The sequence below is a fragment of the Diadema antillarum genome, unplaced genomic scaffold (assembly GCF_040938485.1).
Source record: "Diadema antillarum isolate AM-2024a unplaced genomic scaffold, OU_Dant_1.0 seq00001153_RagTag, whole genome shotgun sequence".
NCBI lineage: Eukaryota > Metazoa > Echinodermata > Echinoidea > Diadematoida > Diadematidae > Diadema > Diadema antillarum.
Window position 1 is genome coordinate 459,071 of NW_027271964.1, and position 13,065 is coordinate 472,135.

The following is a 13,065-nucleotide window of genomic DNA, read 5'->3' on the forward strand; positions in this document are numbered from 1 at the left end:
TTTGGTCACCAAGCATGGATGTGCATGATAGGAGCTATATTCTCGTTATGACGTGAGTAACTTTGACTTATAAATAACAAGCCTATGAAAATTTGAAAGAAACTCCACAAGTTTGTCAAGTATTAAGGTGCATTCCAAATATGCAAAAAAAAAGGGGCAAATGATCCATATCATAAATATTTCATGAATTTGCGGCCTTATCAGTGAGAGAAGACTTTTCACAGGTTTGTTTCACAGAAGTTTGTCAAAATGTCAATGAGATGTTCTGATAGAATGTGCAAGATGTGCAATACCAGAGAGATAGGTAATAGGGTTAGGAGTGTGACCATGTATTTAAGGCCATGTCATGTTCACTATAGATTACTCTACTTGTGAACAGTGACATTCAAGTAGACTATACCTCTTCGACAACAACGAAGATGAGGACTACTACTACTACTACTACTACTACTACTACTACTACTACTACTACTACTACTACTACTACTACTACTACTACCACTACTATTACTATTACTACTACTGCTGCTATTACTACTACAGTCGACATACAGGGTTATTACCCAGCAATTCATAGCCTCTTGAGCAGGGACCAACATCACTTCCATTTTTTTAGCATATCTTTATGTTTTTCATAACATTGTCTTGATATATGTGTTTGTCTGATACTCTCATACTGATTTTTTTTTGTACTCCTTTGTGAGATTCATTCATTACAATGAGAATGATAAGAAATCTTCAATGCATGACGACCCTATAAAAGACATAATTCTCTACCACCTCAAATAACAATTCAAGTCAGAAGAGGCCCAAGACTGCATTTAGATAAGGCTCCTAGTTAAATAGCTCTGTCTCCACGAAAGCAGGGCAAAGTTGACGAAGCCCAAGCGAGAACTCCAGAGGGGTCAAATTACTTCCACTACGTAAACAATTAATCCCACGTTTGACCTCTTTCTCCAATTTGAGGCACAGTAAATGTAATTTGCTGTAAGGATGAACGCCCTTTAATGCCCGTGGGTAAGATATAGCTTGCAGACCTAGCCCATTGGCAATGTAGATCTGTAATTGTTGTACGTCTGAAAATGAAGAGAATGGCTAAAATGTCAAGTGTGAATATAGTATCAATACATAGTCATTAACAGTTATGTCATAGTTAAATGAAAACAGTGTGGTCATGTTACCTTTTTTATTATTCATTTCATTTTTTTTCCAAATCACAAAAAGAACAACAAAGGTATGAACAGAACAAAATCTATACTGGATAAAAAAAAGTAAGGCATGATCTTCACAAAATGATTAAAGGCTTTAGCATGTTGTCAGAGAGCATTTGATCCCATACAAGGAAATGTGAATGCACATACTAGTAAAGAAAGGGTAATTTACTGTCTATTATAGATATAATTGTGTTGTTGTTGTTGTTGTTTAAGGCCATGTTTAGTTACTCATATGTATGGCGCAGAGTATTTGACTAGATGCAAGGAAAAGTTGTGGATTACTCGAAAATCCATTTTCCAGGCCCATGTTGGTAACAGATGGGCAGAGAGATAGCATTTCAAGGATAATTATGACTGTTTAAATATAGAGTCATTCTCAGACTAACATTGTTGCATTTTTTTGTATCTGTTTGCTTGTTTTATGCAGAACAATGTGTGGTACTCCAAACTACATCGCCCCTGAGGTGCTCGGAAAGATCGGACACAGTTTTGAGGCTGACGTCTGGGCTCTGGGATGCATCATGTAAGTTTTACAATTGCCTATAAAACCTCCATTACATTTCCTCTTGGTAATTTTTATCCTATCAGTGTTAAGAAGAGTTGTTCATCAAGTGTGTGGCAGGAGTGTCAACATGAATATAGGAAGATTGATAACATGAGTGATGAAGAAATAAAGAATAATCTTACTTTACTTTTTTCTGAAGAGAAATTTCTTTATGATGTAATTACAACTTTTTGCTTCAAGAACAATATCCTTAACAAATCTAAGCATTATATGGATAGTTAAATACAACTTCAGCTGTTGAACGATAGTGAAAGTAAAGAAGTGTGTTGCTTTTGCGTGTTTTGCTAGTGATTTTGTCAAATCAGTGTTTTTAAGAATGAAGAAAATAAATCAAACAAAAGATAAACTGACATTAAAATACCAATAATATCTTCCACCCCAAACTCAGGTACACAATGCTTGTTGGCCGGCCCCCGTTTGAGACCAGCTCACTGAAGGAGACGTACGCCCGCATCAAGCACAACAAGTACCACTTCCCCGACACACTGTCTCCCGTCGCCAGGGAAATCATCTCGGACCTGTTGTCTTCGGACCCCGAAGAGCGACCCCCACTGGAGGTCGTCATCAACAACGAGTTCTTCACCCACGGCTTCGTGCCCGAGACGCTGTCGCCGTCAGCCTGCGTCACGGCGCCGGAGTTCCCCATCACCAAGGTCCTGATCAGCGACCACAAGGGCGACCTCGTGACCAACGAGTTCTGCCGGCTGAAGAGGGAGAGCACGCTTCAGCGTCGGGACGTGACAGCGCCACTATCAGAGGTCATTCACAACGAGGGCAGCACTCAGGGTCAAGGAAACAATACAGTATGTGGCTGTTCTTTTGTACTTTTCTTTATTTTAAAACCAGTCCCAAGTAATCATATTAATCAAATCAGATGTAGAGGGACATGCTTTGAATTAGATATATCTTTGATATACTTGTATATGGCCACCCAGCTCAACACCCACAAAAAAACCTCATAGATTAGGATTCTCTGTAAGGGAACAAAATATGTCATTTCAGTTGTCCGACTCGAATTTTCAAAGTTTGTCTTACCTGAAAGAATAATCTTTTCTCTACTTACTGTCAAAATTTTGCGGCTTAAACTAAACTGAAATCGAGATATTAGTAGTTTTTCTTGGCCACATTTTTTTGGGCAGGCAGTAGTTTCACTGTGAAATAGAACAAGTTTTCATTTATGCTGCTGCAGAGCATATCTGAATGACCCTACTCTTTAAATCCTCTGTTCTTACTTCTCTATAAAACTGCACCTGCTAACTCTCTCCTATCTAAATCATTTTTAAATGAGTTAGGATAGTCCAATTTTTGACAAATGATATATCATTATAAAGCTTAGACTTTATTGCTTTTGAATATGTAGAAAAGTGGAAATTTGTTTTTGCCTACATTTTATGGGTTTCAGCTGGCTGGACAGACACATATTTTCCTTGAAATATTCCCAACATCCTTCAGCAGAGCAAATGAAATTTTATACAATGTCAAAGGTCACAAAATTATTACATGGCCATCATCCCAAGATTACACGCATCAATGTTATTGACAATTCAGCTATATCTGTCTTCTCTCTCATACAAGTAGTTTCTACTCCTTGTTAGTAGTACTGAATTGTATTTCAAGCAAGTCATCAAGACTTCTGCTATAGCAGCTCTTATTTTCATTCAATTTCTTTTTTTTTTTGCCATCTGGGTATATGCATTTAATGAGAGAAACAAAGCTTATATTTGAAGCACCTGCTCATTGTGCTAGCACTTAATTGACATTAGTTCAGTGTGTATGAAACAAATATTTGGTCTTTTGTAATCTTTTACACATCTTCAAGATCATTCATTATTTTTTTTTATAGATTGTATGTCTAGTTTTTTCATCATCTACAATATGTTTTTTTTTCTCTCTCTCTATGTCTCTTTTTTCTGTCGGTCTGTCTGTCTCTCTCTCTCTCTCTTGCTCTCTCTCTCTCTCTCACTCTTTCTTACTTGCTCTCTTATCTTATTTCCACAGCAAACCTCAGGGAAACCTTCTGGCACACCCAAGCTAAGAACTAGAATAGTAGGGTCACGACCTATAACCCCTGTGACCTCTGCCATCAAAACAGCCATGGTCAATGTAATAGAAAAGAGGAGTGCAGGTGAGTTCATTGATGTTTTTACTGGGTTTTTTTTTTTGTAAGTTTGGTTCTTATAAGCACTATTGCTTTGTATCTAAGTATCACACATCCCAATAATAATTGATAGACAAAAATTCTTTGTTTATCTGTGTTTACAAAATGCTGTGGAAAGGTATTCTTATCTCTGATTGTTGGGGTTTTTTGGCATCAAGCCAGTTTCATTCAATTTATCTTGCTATGATTTGCAGCTGAGAGCATTTCTGTACATAATTGTTCCAACATCTCATGAAAATATTTGCATGTTAGTATTAATGCACCATTGTAGTTCAATAGAGCACAAGTATTTGTGAAAAAATCTCTATTCAGTGAAATATTTCAAACATAAGTTTAATTTCATAAGTAGTGAAATCTTGCTTTTTTAACTGAAGTGCTTCATCCTTGCTTTAAAAGCAAATTATTGCATCAGTATAGAAAATGAACAACATATCACAAAGTAGTAATCTATCTCCACTTCTTTAAATCCAGCATGATAACTGATGAGCAGATTAGATTTCTTGAGAATTTAATCATCTTTATCATTCTATATGTCCTATGACTTTAGGTATTCAACTGAGGTGTTTTCGTTGCCATGTACATGCGTTTGAGTTTCCAAATATGGAAACTTTCACACAATGTTCAAGTTTACCTTTACAAAATAATACTGGTAAATCAGACAAATGGTTTGGTATAGTTTCGTTCAGATTGGACTTCAAGTAAAGAAAGTTTATAATTGTAAAGTTTCATATGTTTGGGCCAAATTGTGATGTTGATGGCTACCACACACACATATTAGGAGAGATGATGACTCATAATGACTTGCAACATTTCCAACTTTTTAAAGCAAAAATATTATGAAATTCATGTTTTTGATTGATAATTCATCAGCTACATTCCCTTTCCCCCTGAAAGTCCATCACTGCATTGCTTTCACGAGACTATAGTAATTTGGTGGAAAGGAACAACCTTATTCTAACTGATTTCATGTAAAAAAATAAGTAAAAAAACGAAATTTGTAGTGAAGATTCGTGTACAGGTAAATAGGAGACTAGTGCATTGATGACATCATCATAACTTCCAATATGCACACATTTCATAAAACTTAAAACACTTTAAGATCAAAGAATCTCCGAATTTTAAATCAAATTCTAACAAAATCTCTGCAGTTCTGTTCATGTGGTTTTAATCCATGTATCAAAGCCAACATGGGCATGGTGTGGAGTGGCACGTAAACACATCTTTTTTTTCTTTTTTTTTGGCAAGACTAGATCCTCTGTCAGGCAATTTGCATGTCCTTGTATCATTCCTTGTCTGTGCATTGCCTTTCAGCTGTGACATCAGCAAAAACAGTCCCAGGGTGCTCCATGGACAAGGTCTACGAGATGCTGAACACGTGTTTGAACCACATGCCAAAAGGTATTAAAAGGGTGTGAGCCAAACTCATTCCACCTGTGAATCATTTAACCCGTTCAGTGCCAGGGACTTCTGACAGTCTGTAAAACACTATCAAAATGGGGTTTTCTGTGCCAATCAGCATTCAAAGCACACAAAAGGTTAACCCTTTGTGTACAGGAACATGACATGTTTTACAGTTCTCTCAGAAATCGAAACATCTCTGAAGCAACATGATAAGAGCCACAAAGAGTGAAAGAGTTAATTAGATGCAAAAATGTCTTTGTGTCTAGAAGTGATATCACCTCAAAAAACATCATTCATAGTAATCATTATAAGTGTACTTGTACTTTAATGATTGTAATGTAGTTGTCATCACTCTGTCATATTATGTAGAGTTAATGCACCTATTCATGGCTGAACAGGGCTACAAAGACAATACACAGTGTCAAAAACATTTGCTTGAGAGGGATATTAACTCAGCAAAATGTTTTTTTCTTGGGAAAACAAATGTATGTGGTAACAGGTGGCTTGACTTTGTTTAACCTTTCCACTCCACCCAGAAGACTACAGGAACACACCCAAGTACAAGCCAAACCCCAGCGAGGTGGTGTGGGTGATCAAGTGGGTGGACTACTCCAACAAGTACGGCTTTGGATACCAGCTGTCCAACAAGGTGGTCGGCGTCATGTTCAACGACAAGTCCCGAATCAGTTTCACCCCAGACAGAAGGTACATGACAATTCCCCCGCAGCCACACCCAGTTCTTTCTGCCTTAACCTGCTGAAGACTGGTCCCAAGTATACTTGGGCAGGTGTTTATGGGAATTGCATGTTATAGCAAAATCAATCTGTCCTCAGAGGGTTAAGGATCTAGTAGGGTGGGGAAGACATGGATGGCCCGATTGAATTGATCGTCATTCCCTGCCCACCAGGGTACATTCGAAAACCACGAATCGCGCCAGACGGTCATGTGTCAGCAAATGTGCATTGTTATGTGCATTGAAGCATATGCTGTGAATCAGCAATCATCAACTCCAGTCGCGATTCTTTGGCTGTGTGTGTACTTGAGTACAGAGATCAGTGATGATGCTGTACACTATTCATAACAGTGATTCTCAATAAACATCCAAGTCGGACCAGCCTTCTCACTACATTTCATCCCCACACTACTGGGTCTGTATGTATCCGGGTAATTACCCCCAGAGGGCAATTACACCCCCCCCCCCCCTCCTAAATACTGGTTAGTGGTATGGTTAGAGCAAAGATTAGGGTTAGGTTTAGGGTTAGGAGTTTGGGTTAGGGTTAGGATTAGGATTAGGGCCAGGGGAATGGCCCGGGGTAGTTGCCCAGGGGGTAATTGCCCTAGACCCAGGTCTTTCACATGTCCCCTTCTTCTTTCATTTTTCCCCACATCCTTTCATCTCACCAGTTTTCCTTTACAGGAATGAAGATTTCTGATAATGAGGGAAGCTCTGTTACCGTAGGAAGGAATCCTTGTGGGAGATTTCTAGCTCCTCTATTTCCTCACAAAAGTACATTATTGTTTCTTCTTTGATTTAGGCCTGTGCGCTAGATGACGTACGCTGTATTGTTACTTTGTTCAACTTTATTAATTTTGCGAACACTTAATTTTGATGTACAACCACTTTCCTTTGTGTCTTTTGGATTGAGAGTAATACAGAATGAGCCACAGTGACCTTCACATAATTGAAAATGATGCACTCTATCGCACTGGATGAATATAGACTCTGAACTCCTCACTTGCCTCGCAATATGATCCATCTGCTACTCCTCATCATCTCTTGGAAATTGAGGCCTAAAGACATTACCTGGTAATGTGATTGTACTTGATTAATAATTAAGTTCTTCCTTTGCTCTTCTCTCTCTCTCTCTTTCTCTGTCTGTCTGTCTGTCTGTCTCTCTGTCTGTCTCTCATGTACTGCAGTTCAGTGCAATACCTGTCGACCGACAGCAAGGTACATTCCTTCCCCCTCAACTCCGTCCCCACCCGGCTCTCCAAGAAGGTCACCCTCCTGGATTACTTTGCCACTTACATGGACGAACACCTCATCAAGGTAAGCTGTGGTAGAGATGACCCTGCCCCTCCTCCTCTTGTTGCCTGGCAACCATGATGTATGTGTATTTGCTACATCAGGAGCCAAGCGTGTGAAAGATTGCCTAATTGTCAGTGATTTTGAATGTATCATGTCTGCCAATCAGGAAAAGCAGATCAGGTTTCAAAATTTCTTGGTATTGCCACAGGAGTTCATTTTTTTTAACATCTTCCTTTCAAAAATTATTGTGCACTTGGCATAAATGCAGCAGCTTCAACTTCTGTCCCAAAATATGCTCATATTTCCACCTCATCATGTTTTTGTTCTATTGTTCATGACATCTGTTTCACATTGTTCCGGGTGAAGTCTGGAATAAGACACTCTGCAGCAGTGGAAATTGAAAATGAGAAGTGACCATGGAATCGCACTCAGTGCTATCAAAACTCTGCACACTATTAAATGTCAAGAAAAACTCTTCCCATTCTCCCCATACACAAAAATAATGCATACACAGTGCTTCCACACATATAAATCTACACAGCATTCCTTCCTCATTTTGCACCAAATCATGCCATTTTTTCTCACTTTTCCATCTCTTCGCCTGCCCTTCTCTTTCCTCTCATGCATCATGTGACCCTCGCCAGGGTCTGACCTCCGACCTCGGCTACCTTGAGTCGTCACCCGTCTCACCGCAGGTGCAAACAAAGACGGGCCATGTTTGCCTGCCCGCTAGAAGTGTGCATGTTTTCTTTTGATCAAACTTCTCAGCTGTTCTCTGTCGTTAACCTATTTTGTGCGAGATCCTGAAAAGCCCTATAGACTTTCCACATGAACCATGAGCATCTCTGTTGTCAATGGGTTAAATCCTTGTGTGATAGTGAAAGTGGTACCCACCCTACATGTGATGTGCATGACCTATTTATACTGTATGTGATATACCGTAAGAGTGGAAATTTTCACATAGTTTGAAATATACACTGCGTTTATAGAGCAAAAAATGACAGCATGCTAAACTTTTTGCTTGTTATATGTAATACTACTGTATTTTAGATCTTTGTAATTACAGAAGTTATATCGCAGAGGTATGTTGTTTGCTATTTCAGTTATGTGTTTCATAGTTGTCAATTGTAATTTGATGTTCACATGCACTTGTTGCATATTACATATTTGTGGATACATTTATTCATTAATTACTGTCATGATTCTTCGTGTGGTTCTACTTCAGTGATAACAAATTATGAAACCAAACAATAACAGCATGGTACAAGTGAAGAGTTTGTTCGCAAAAATGGATAAGTCCATATTTGCCAAATGGAGATATTTGCGATTAAAGGTCAAGAAAAATAAAAAGAATTATAAGAAAATTTTTGCTTCTTTTTTGACCATAACTTCAAAAATGTACCTTTATATGTAGTGACCAATATATCATTTAAAAGGTATTATTTTGTACTTTATGACAGAGACCGTACTTCAAAATCTTCAAAAATTGACTTATCGGTTCTTGCGAACAAACTCTTCAAGTGTGCATTTACAATAGATTTCATTGAGAATAGCAAGAATGTATACTATGGTATTTCTGAAGTGCTGAGACCTTTTTTTTCTGTAGTATGCAGAACCAGCAATTTGATGATATCAATTATTGAAAAAAAAATATATTATTTAGATCACTACATAACAACATAGCATGAACCAAAAATGAACCTGAATGAGTCATTACTATCTTCTTTTGATGTTGTGTGATTGAGAGAAAGCTATGATTTTGTAGTTTATTTCTTTATTGTGTGATATGTATACATATCTTACAATTTTTTTCTATTGTTTGTTTTGTGTGTGTGTCATTTATTTCCTGTTAGCATGATTTGTGTGTTACATCATTCTGTCACCATTTTTCTCTTTAGCTGGTAGCACTTTGGACGCAGTTTTAGTAATAGGCTCAAGATGTAGGTTTTGTAATCTAGACTTAGGCCTTGATGTATACCAAAGGATGGTTATAAATGCAGCTCTGAGTATAATTAGAAAAAAAAAATTCAAGTGGGCCATCAACAAAAAATTGACCTGAGGCAGGCTTAATCCCCATGCAGATGATGGTCTGTAAGGAAGATGAATGCAGATGATTCTCCATACTGTTTATGATATCTATTAAAGTGGAGCGAGGAACCTCCTTTTAGAGGTGCTCCCTGTATGTGAGAAAATTGAGACAGGAAATTCATCCGGAGCAGCCACCCCTCATAAGAGGTGCCCCTCAAAACGTTGCATACAGACAAGAAGTTTCCACAGCAATGAGTATGGAGTGTTGAGTTGAGTGTCCAATAAAAAGTATGTTAATTATTTGCTTTCCTCTAGCTAGGCAAGGTGAAACAGAAAAAAAAAGCAAGATCATTTGCTAAATATTTGCCAGTGATTATTTTTCAGTGCTCAGTCACAGTTTTGTCAAGTGGCATGCATTGGAATTCTTCATCCATTTGTACACTCCTTGTCTCCTTCATTTTCAGGGTATTGACTCCGACAAGAAAGATGGCATCCGCTCGCCATCCCCCAAGAGGAAAGGGGTGGGACAGCCGGGTGTTGGCCCAATCTCCTCAGCCCAGCCTTACTTGGAGAAGTGGAACCGGACGGGAAAAGCCATCACAATGTACCTCAGCAATGGGACGTTGCAGGTTAGATCTCGATGGAATCTTTTCAATCCTATTGAATGGCTGATTTTGATTTACTCTGGATTATTTCTGCATTTAGACAAGCCACTGTATGCTTACATTTCTCTTGAAAATTATGTTGACAGGTTTTGTCCATCAAAGGATACATTTCTTGCCAAGAGAAGTACTCCGCTGTTGACAAAAGTACTGTGATTAACTCAAAGATTTTCTACTTGCAATGACCTATAGAGAGCAAAGTCATAAACATAAAATAGCCAGCAAGATACCTCTCCCCGAGGTTAGTCCTAACATGTGAAAGTAAAAGACATTTTTTTAGAGTCTCCCATATTCACATGATTCCAATAATAGAAGACAAGGATACCATTGTGCCTGAGTTTTATAGTTAAAAACTGCTTTAGATTCTGGTAGTTAATGAGGAAATTCTTCTTGGGCTCAGAATAGAATGTCACCATACAGACATTGAGCAATGAAAAGGCATCTTATGGTGTCTCATTCGATTAAAGGGATGGTACAGTATTGGTGGAGATGAGAATTGGACTTTTTGCGAGATACCAAGAAAACACTTATGAAATAGTATAGAACATACCATTTTAAGAGGAATTCAAAATTTACTTGATGAAAATTGGGTTTGGAATGACTGAAACATCCAAAAACAAAGTAAAACAAAGCGATCATAATAAAAGGTGGGTCCCACACTGTATTAGAATCGCTCTGTTTTGGATATCTCAGCCATTTCAAAACCAATTTTCATCAAATAAACATTGAATTCCTCATGGAATTACATGCTCTTTCATATTTCATACGAGGTTTCTCATTATCTCACCAAGAAATGTTAGAAACCTGAAATTAGGTCTCAACCAAAACTATACGATCCCTTTAAGGTCCCGAAAGGGAATGATGTATGGTACAGAACTTGAGACATTAATTGCCGTTAACCCATTTCTTTTTTATGACTTTTACAGTCATCACAACCAATGACTAAACTCAATTGTCATATCCTTGATCACTCCTTCTCTTGTCCATTCTTTTAAAAAGTGAAAAGATATTAGCTTTGAAGAGGTGTCAGTGTCTACTGCCATCATATGGCTCTTGGACTTATTTAAACTACCGTCCAGTTTTGTAATGTCTCTGACAAGATCATGGAGGTATAGATTGTGAGAGATGGGGATGTGTCATGTATTTGTCAATGTATATATTTGAACCTTTTCTTCATGGTTTAAAGGTAAAACATAGTTTCCTGCCAGACTTCATAAACTGTTGATTTCTGCTCTGAAACTGGAGACATATGCATAAGAGATATGTGTGATATAATGCTCTGATATAACAAGATTTTCATTGAGAACCAAGAAAAATGTGAAATATTACCCCCCCCAAAAAAAAACACAAAAAAAAAACAAAAAAAAAAACATCTACCAGAAATGTTGCAACCTCAGGGCATACCTGATCGCAGCTGCTACATGATATTTTATAATCAATTCCATTGATCATATGTATCGGGCCATAGCAGTATCCATCTCAAAATATTCCAAAACAACTCATTATCATGGCAAATCTCGTCAGCCAGACCCACGTTTCTTGGTTGAGCTATTTGATATATTGCAAGCAAATTCCAAATAGTGGAAGATGAATTTTGAGCCCTTGTGACAGCTATGTTTTAGCTTTAAAACTTTCAGTTCCTTTGAATGCAGACTGTGCTATGTACACTCTGATTGAAGGACTCTTGAATAGCCCACCTTGTCCCTTTTGCATTAAATACAGTGCAATCCCGTTGTAACGAACATGGTTATAACGAAATTCTGGTTGTAACAAAAAATTCAGGCTGCAACATTATCGGCTCAATGTTTTTTATTGTTTGTTCACTTATAACGAAATGTCGATATAACCAAAGAAAACTGCCGGTCCCGAGGACTTCGTTATAATTGGAGTCTGCTGTATCAGCATTTATTAATGATACCTTGATCTCTCTTCAGGTCAACTTCTTTGAGGACCACACCAAGGTTATTCTGAGCCACAACAACAACGACCACCTGGTCACGTACATCAACGAGTCACGGACGCCGACAACGTACCGCCTGATCCACGTCACGCACCATGGCTGCACCAAGGCGCTGCACACGCGCCTGTCGTACGCCCGCCACGTCCTCTACGGCATGATGGGTAACGGGGAGGAGGAGAATACCAAGCTATGACCCCGGGTCACGCCCCGGGGAACGGTGGAGGTCGTGTAGAGACTGGACATCTCTTGTGTATGTGTGTTTTGTGCGCGTGTGTGTGTATGTGTTTGTGTATATTATGTAAATATATATATAAAAATATGATTATATAACTATGAAAGATATGCAGCAGAGGGAATGCATCATGTGGACAGCTATGCAGGGTGATTAGTGACAAAGCAGAAATAATTACAGCAACAAAAAGAAACAATGAAGAATTTACGTTCTCCTAGTAAGCTAATAGGGAGCTTTAGATTTTCGCAACATGGACGTTCAGAAGAAAAAATGCTGTTCTACACAACCGCACAATCACTCATCAATCTCGATCAATTTATATCTGGCGTCATCTGAGTTTTCCCTATGTGTTCTGGGCTATTTTTGCGTCTGCTCAAATCATGACGCAGAGAGCTACTTGATGCACTGATCATACGGGGGCGCCATTTTACTTTTTGCAAGCTGCATCCTCACATGATCTAAAGCTACTTTGCAACATGACGCAGGGACAGAGGAGAACAGCCAGCGCGATCATCGTCTTAAACGTCCACGTCGCAAATCTAAAGCTCCGTAGTGTCTGCACCAAGAACAGAGTTTGTGGTTTTAGTCATAAGGTCGAGATGTCCAAGCCTGCTCCAGGCCGCAGGAGCAGACGAGAGAGAGCCGTCGGCAGTCCATCATCTGCAAGTCGGTGATGGACTTAGTCAGGGTATACCCTCTTGCTTGTGCATCATTGTTTGTCGGTCTGCATATATGTGATCATGATGATGTTGATGATAATTTTTTGAGCAGTCAAAGGCAAGATGAATTCTTCATATGTTCTGCTTTATCAAAGGT

General features: G+C 38.6%; 1 protein-coding gene across 1 annotated transcript in view; it reads left to right on the forward strand.

Annotated features, from left to right (window-relative positions):
* The window catches only part of LOC139744279 (serine/threonine-protein kinase PLK1-like), a 78,840-nt gene extending 66,630 nt beyond the window's left edge, over nt 1–12,210 (forward strand). Inside the window, exons 6-14 of the mRNA XM_071654723.1 lie at nt 1,642–1,737; nt 2,168–2,582; nt 3,778–3,904; nt 5,249–5,335; nt 5,875–6,043; nt 7,259–7,388; nt 8,012–8,062; nt 9,860–10,024; nt 11,992–12,210. Of these exons, the coding sequence (XP_071510824.1) occupies nt 1,642–1,737; nt 2,168–2,582; nt 3,778–3,904; nt 5,249–5,335; nt 5,875–6,043; nt 7,259–7,388; nt 8,012–8,062; nt 9,860–10,024; nt 11,992–12,210 (1,459 nt within the window). The remainder of the gene's footprint in view (nt 1–1,641; nt 1,738–2,167; nt 2,583–3,777; nt 3,905–5,248; nt 5,336–5,874; nt 6,044–7,258; nt 7,389–8,011; nt 8,063–9,859; nt 10,025–11,991) is intronic.
* The last annotated feature ends 855 nt before the right edge of the window (nt 12,211–13,065 follow it).